We start from the raw sequence: 7,500 nt of genomic DNA on the forward strand, positions 1-7,500 counted from the left end.
TGTGTGTGTGTGTGTGTGTGTGTGTGTGTGTGTGTGTGTGTGTGTGTGTGGATGTGTGCCAAGCATTCCTCAAGTGCAAACAGAACAGTTGTGCTCTCACTAACCGTTTGACTAATTAGTGTTTCAAATAAACACCATTTAAATGCTTGGTCTTCTGACACACAATGATGAATATGTCAACCATTCCCAGATGTGTGATGACTGTTAATGTGATATTAAAGCAGCTATTCCCAGATGTGTGATGACTGTTAATGTGATATTAAAGCAGCTATTCCCAGATGTGTGATGGATGTTAATGTGATATTAAAGCAGCTATTCCCAGATGTCTGATGGATGTTAATGTGATATTTAAGCAGCTATTCCCAGATTTGTGATGGATGTTAATGTGATATTTAAGTAGCTATTCCCAGATGTCTGATGGATGTTAATGTGATATTTAAGCAGCTATTCCCAGATTTGTGATGGATGTTAATGTGATATTTAAGTAGCTATTCCCAGATTTGTGATGAATGTTAATGTGATATTTAAGCAGCTATTCCCAGATTTGTGATTGATGTTAATGTGATATTTAAACAGCTATTCCCAGATTTGTGATGAATGTTAATGTGATATTTAAGCAGCTATTCCCAGATTTGTGATGAATGTTAATGTGATATTTAAGCAGCTATTCCCAGATTTGTGATTGATGTTAATGTGATATTTAAGCAGCTATTCCCAGATTTGTGATGAATGTTAATGTGATATTTAAGCAGCTATTCCCAGATTTGTGATGGATGCGAATGTGGTATTTAAGCAGCTATTCCCAGATTTGTGATGGATGTGAATGTGATATATAAGCAGCTATTCCCAGATGTGTGATGGATGTTAATGTGATATTTAAGCAACTCTTCCTCTCGTCTACTCCCTCCATCCCAGATCTTCACCAGGATCCTGCGGAGCTTGAACCTTCCGGTGGGCAGCAGTCAGATGGTGTCCAGATTCGTGACCAACGCCTATGACATCACTCATGTGGTCATCTGGATCACAGCTCTGCTGGTAAGCACTGTTTGGCGCTGAATGTCCATGAATATAATATATAATATAGTAGATTATATAGTATATATAGTATAGTATATTATTATAGTAAGTATATTATATAGTATAGTATATTATATAGTATATAGTATAGTATATTATATAGTATAGTATATTATATAGTATAGTATATTATTATAGTAAGTATATTATATAGTATAGTATATTATATAGTATAGTATATTATATAGTATATAGTATAGTATATTATTATAGTTAGTATATAGTATAGTATATAGTATAGTATAGTATATATATATATGACAGGTTGGTATTGTGTTTGACTGTGTGTGTGTGTGACAGGGAGGGCCCAGCAAGAAGGCCCAGGCTCAGCTGACGGGCCTCTTCAACAGCATCAGCTCCTTCCTCCACCCCTCCAACCACGGACGCTGGCTGGTGAGTCACCACCCTACTAGCCTAGCCTGACCCCCCACTCACCCCCCCCCCCCCCCCTTAGAGTAGCCTGACCTTTCTGCGCTCCTCTGGAGGTGTTGAGTGTAGGTGACGGTGACCCGATGCTAACCATGGCAGCAGCTGGGTCAGACAGTAGAGAGTGGAGTAGAGACGTGCCTCAGATACTGTACATACCCCCAGGTCTCAAGTCATGCAAGCCCAGCTTCTGAATTTGGTCATTTTTGATCAGCTCTTTACAGGGTTCCTTAGGTCCTGTGTGGTCCCATTTAGTAACCCTAACCCACCTGTCCTCTCCCCAAATCTCTCTCTCTCTCTCTCTCTCTCTCTCTCTCTCTCTCTCTCTCTCTCTCTCTCTCTCTCTCTCTCAGACTCTCACTCTCAGACTCTCACTCTCTCTCTCTCTCTCTCTCTCTCTCGCACTCTTACTCTCTCATTCTTTCTCTCTCTATCTATCTCTGTCTCCCTCTTTCTCTCTATCTCTCTCTGTCTCTCTCTCTCTCTCTCTCTCTCTCACCCTCACTCTCACATTCTTCCTCTCTCTCACTCTCTGATCCTCTGAAGGGTTGAAAGGTTGTTGTGCGGTTGGTCTGGTTCTAAAAAGATCCTGGTGACACATGAGATGGTCCCGTGTTCTGTTGCCAAAGGTTGCTTGTGTGCCAGTGCCACGTGCCTTGTGCTTCCAAGAAACATCTGTTCATGAAAGGCAGACCTGCGTGCACCTAGGGTGTGTGTGTGTGTGTGTGTGTGTGTGTGTGTGTGTGTGTGTGTGTGTGTGTGTGTGTGTGTGTGGAGAGGAGTGTGTGTGTGTGTGTGTGTGTGTGCGTGCGTGCACCTAGGGTGACCTGTAAGGTCTTCAGAGGGCTTTAAAAACCTGGTGGGTTTTGGTGTAGATTATCCTAACGTCAAATTGTTGTTCCAGGGATCCAGTCAGGAAAGAGGATGTGTTTTTTTTTTATGTGTTTGACTTGGTGGACATTGATTTAGGAAAGAGAGAGGAGAGGAGCAAAAACCACCAACAGCCCAGTTGGCACAGATAACAGCTTACTGACATGCTGTTGGAGATGCCTTGCTGTAAAGCATTTTTTTGCCAGATTTTCGGACCCAACCAACCAAACTTCTTGTTGCATAGCCTGTACGTCTAGTGTCAACGACAGATGTGTCTTTCACGACCATATACCATCAAAATGAAGAGGATGCCAAAGGTCGTTGCCCATGTCATCAGGTTGTTGCATAGTGTCACTTTAGATGAATGAAAGTGATCACTTTATAGATAGGGGGTTAGGGTTAGTGGCAGGTTGTTGCATAGAGGAAAATATTTTAAAATGTCATCAGACTCCGGTCCAACACACTCTGTGACAGTGTGTGCCCCCCCCCCCCACCACCCACCCACCATATGAAGCTCATGTGATGTGTCCCCCCCCCCCCCAGATGAAGTTGATGTTATGTGTGTGTGTGTCCCCCCAGATGAAGCTGATGTTATGTGTGTCTTCCCCCCCCCAGATGAAGCTGATATTATGTGTGTCGTCCCCCCTCCCCCCCAGATGAAGCTGATATTATGTATGTCTCCCCCCCAGATGAAGCTGATGTTATGTGTGTGTGTGTGTGTGTGTGTGTGTGTGTCCCCCAGATGAAGCTGATGAAGCTGCTGCAGCGGCTCCCGGCGTGTGTGGTCCGCCGGCTTCACCGCGAGCGTCACCGCAGCCCCACATGGCTGTCCCCGGTCCCCGAGAGCCACCGGCTGAGCGAGGCGGACATCGACGCCTTTGTGGAGAGCATGAAGCAGCCGGTGCTGCTGGCCATGTTCAGCAAGACGGGCTCCCTGGACGCCGCGCAGGCCCTGCAGAACCTGGCCCTCATGAGGCCCGAGCTCGTCATCCCGCCAGTGCTGGAGAAGTGAGTTCAGAGAGAGAAAGAAAGTGTGTGTGTGTGTGTGTGTGTGTGTGTGTGTGTGTGTGTGTGTGTGTGTGTGTGTGTGTGTGTGTGTGTGTGTGTGTGTGTGTGTGTGTGTGTGTGTGTGTGTGTGTGTGTGTGTGTGTGTGTGTGTGTGTGTGTGTTTTGCCCCTAATCAATCGCTCTGATCAACTCCCCATGCCCTCCCTCTGCCTCTCTGTCGCCCCCTGCAGGACGTACCCGGCCATGGAGACTCTGATCGAGCCGCACCAGCTGACGGCCACCCTGAGCTGCATGATCTGCGTGGCGCGGAGCCTGGTGTCTGTGGGCGGACGCTTCCCTGAGGGCCCCACCCACATGCTGCCCCTCCTCATGAGGGCACTGCCAGGGGTCGACCCCAACGACTTCAGCAAGTGCATGGTGGGTAATCAGTTATGGATTTATACTGTGAGAGAGAGAGGGAGAGAGAGAGATTGTGCTTCAACAGTGGCCTTTCTTCTGCCCTCAGATCACATTCCAGCTCATCGCCACGTTTGCCACTCTGGTGCCTTTGGTTGACTGCTCCTCTGCTGTGCACGACCGGGACGACCTCACACAGGTGAAACAGCCTTGCCTTACACGCACACACACACACACACACACACACACACACACACACAAACAAACACATATATACACACACACACGCTCACGCAGGTGAAACAGCATTGCCTTACACACACACACACACACACCCACAAACACATATATACACACACACACACGCTCACGCAGGTGAAGCAACCTTGCCTTACACACACACACTCACACACACACACACACACACACACACGCTCACACAGGTGACCGTTTTTTTTTTTTTACAAAGGATGGTGTTCCTATGTCTCGGGTTTTATTGTCGTCGTCCCCCACCTTGTGTCTTAATGTCCCCTTTCTCCCCCCCACCTTTGGTCTTGGGCAGGTGGAGAGAGAGATGTGCTCAGCCTCCGCTGAGTTTGAAGACTTCGTCCTGCAGTTCATGGACAGGTACAGACGAACCCTTACCCTGACCCTGACCCTAACCCTGACCCCTAACCCCCTAACCCCTAACCCCCTAACCCTGCAGCTAGACTGATCCTTGATTCTATAGCATGTCTGTATGTTGAACAGTGCCTTTGTTCACCAAAGCTTGTGTGTGTGTGTGTGTGTGTGTGTGTGTGTGTGTGTGTGTGTGTGTGTGTGTGTGTGTGTGTGTGTGTGTGTGTGTGTGTGTGTGTGTGTGTGTGTGTGTGTGTGTGTGTGTGTGTGTGTGTGTGTGTGTGTGTGTGTGTGTGTGTGTGGCAGGTGTTTCGCCCTGATTGACAGCAGCTCTCCTGACCTGACGAGAGAGGAGATGGAGACGGAGAAGATGACTCACCTGGAGAGTCTGGTGGAGCTGGGCCTCTCCTCCACCTTCAGCACCATCCTCACACAGTGTTCCATGGACATCTTCAAGGTGTGACACACACACACACACACCTTCAGCACCATACTCACACAGTGCTCCATGGAGATCTTCAAGGTCTGATACACACACACGCACACACACACACACATGCACACACACACACACACACCTTCAGCACCATACTCGCACACTGCTCCATGGAGATCTTCAAGGTCTGATACACACACACGCACACACACACACACATGCACACACACACACACACACACACCTTCAGCACCATACTCACACAGTGCTCCATGGAGATCTTCAAGGTCTGATACACACACACGCACACACACACACACATGCACACACACACACACACACCTTCAGCACCATACTCACACAGTGCTCCATGGAGATCTTCAAGGTCTGATACACACACACGCACACACACACACACATGCACACACACACACACACCTTCAGCACCATACTCACACAGTGCTCCATGGAGATCTTCAAGGTCTGATACACACACACGCACACACACACACACATGCACACACACACACACACCTTCAGCACCATACTCACACAGTGCTCCATGGAGATCTTCAAGGTCACACACACACACACACACACACACACACACACACACACACACACAGTGCTCCATGGAGATCTTCAAGGTCTGATACAAATTCCTGTGATTAAGAAAAGAGACCCTCTCAAAAGTGATCTTGCAGACTACAAATAAGTCTACGTTGGTAGGATGAATGCCACAATATTGTTTCTATGGCAACAGGTGGCTCTGGAGAAGGTGTTCAACTTTGCCACGACCAACATCTTTGAGACGCACGTGTCCGGGAGCATGGTGGCCGACATGTGCAGAGCTGCTACCAAGGTGAGACTGACACACACACACACACACACACACACACAGACACACACACAGACACACACAGACACACACACAGACACACACACAGACACACACACAGACACACACACAGACACACACACAGACACACACACAGACACACACACAGACACACACAGACACACACAGACACACACAGACACACACAGACACACACAGACACACACAGACAGACACACACACACACACGTCCTCCTCTGGACAGCCCAGCTAACCTTCTCTCTTCTTCTTGTCTCTCCTTCAGTGTCACCCAGAGGAGGCGCTCAAGCTCTTTGTGCCACACTGTTGTAATGCCATAACCCAAAGCACAGCCAGTAAGTGTGTGTGTGTGTGTGTGTCTGTGTCTGTGTCTGTGTCTGTGTCTGTGTCTGTGTCTGTGTCTGTGTCTGTGTCTGTGTCTGTGTCTGTGTCTGTGTCGGTGTGGGTGTGGGTGCGTGTGTGTGCGTGTGTGCGCGTGCCACACTGTTGTAATGCCATAACCCAAAGCACAGCAAGTAAGTACACTTAACTATCCTGTGTGTGTCCGTTAGAGAAGAGTTTGTGTGTGTGTGTGTGTGTGTGTGTGTGTGTGTGTGTGTGTGTGTATGTGTGTGTGTGTCTATGAGAGAGGTGTGTGTGTGTATGAGAGAGGTGTGACAGACAGACAGACAGGCAGAGGGTGTGTGTGTGTGTGTGTCTATGAGAGAGGTGTGTGTGTGTATGAGAGAGGTGTGACAGACAGACAGACAGGCAGAGGGTGTGTGTGTGTGTGTGTGTGACCTACTGTGTGTCTCTTCTGTGCAGATGAGGAGGTGCAGAAGGAGGAGGAGCTTGATAAGGAGCTGCTGTGGAACCTTCAGCTCCTGTCTGAGGTGAGGGAGACCAGAGACACACACGGCCCAGTACCGAACCCAGCTGGGCTAAGCCCAGTACCGAACCCAGTACCGAACCCAGTACCACACCCAGTACCACACCCAGCTCAGCTCAGCCCAGTACCAAACCCAGTACCACACCCTGCTGAACCCCCAACACCTACACCCTAACCCAGTACCAAACCCAGCTCGGCTCAGCCCAGTACCACACCCTGCCGAACCCCCAACACCTACACCCTGCTCCGCTCAGCCCAGTACCAAACCCTGTCACTTCCTCTTCCTGTGTCACTGACCTTTCCTCTTTCTGTGTCACTTCCTCTTCCTGTGTCACTGACCTTTCCTCTTTCTGTGTCACTTCCTCTTCCCGTGTCACTGACCTTTCCTCTTTCTGTGTCACTTCCTCTTCCTGTGTTTTTGACTTTCCTCTTCCTGTGTCACTGACCTTTCGTCTTCCTGTGTCACTTCCTCTTCCTGTGTCTCTAACCTTTTCTTTTCCTGGGACACTGACCTTTCCTCTTCCTGTGTCACTTCCTCTTCCTGTGTCACTTCCTCTTCCTGTGTCTCTGACCTTTCCTCTTCCGGTGTCACTTCCTCTTCCTGTGTCTCTGACCTTTCCTCTTCCTGTGTCTCGGACCCGGTCCTCTACCGCTCTCCTTGTCTGCCTGTGTGTCCTGCCCTCTCCTCTCTCCTCCACTGCCAGCAGTGAGAACCATGACGGTGCATATAGGTGTTTTTGTAATGAGTCTTTTGCCTTATTAATAGTCTCGTGTCTCCTAGGTGACCCGTCTGGACGGAGACAAGCTGCTGCCCTACAGCGCCCAGCTGGTCCAGACCCTGCAGCAGACGCTGCACCTGCAGTGCAAACAGGGCTACAGTCTGGCCTGCAACCTGCTGCACCACTGCCTGCGCTCCACCGCCCT

At 49.0% G+C, this 7,500-nt stretch overlaps 1 protein-coding gene across 2 annotated transcripts in view; it reads left to right on the forward strand.

The window, feature by feature from the left end:
• The window catches only part of psme4a (proteasome activator subunit 4a), a 42,773-nt gene that overhangs the window by 10,696 nt on the left and 24,577 nt on the right, over positions 1-7,500 (forward strand). For both annotated transcript variants that reach the window (XM_080849376.1, XM_080849377.1), the window contains 11 exons: positions 916-1,035; positions 1,378-1,470; positions 3,116-3,381; positions 3,612-3,798; positions 3,887-3,976; positions 4,340-4,404; positions 4,702-4,852; positions 5,595-5,693; positions 5,974-6,043; positions 6,513-6,580; positions 7,358-7,500. The exon at positions 7,358-7,500 is cut by the window's right edge and continues 73 nt beyond it. In XM_080849376.1, coding sequence (XP_080705502.1) covers positions 916-1,035; positions 1,378-1,470; positions 3,116-3,381; positions 3,612-3,798; positions 3,887-3,976; positions 4,340-4,404; positions 4,702-4,852; positions 5,595-5,693; positions 5,974-6,043; positions 6,513-6,580; positions 7,358-7,500 — 1,352 coding nt within the window. The remainder of the gene's footprint in view (positions 1-915; positions 1,036-1,377; positions 1,471-3,115; positions 3,382-3,611; positions 3,799-3,886; positions 3,977-4,339; positions 4,405-4,701; positions 4,853-5,594; positions 5,694-5,973; positions 6,044-6,512; positions 6,581-7,357) is intronic.

This window comes from Sprattus sprattus, assembly GCF_963457725.1.
Source record: "Sprattus sprattus genome assembly, chromosome: 12".
Taxonomy (NCBI): domain Eukaryota; kingdom Metazoa; phylum Chordata; class Actinopteri; order Clupeiformes; family Clupeidae; genus Sprattus; species Sprattus sprattus.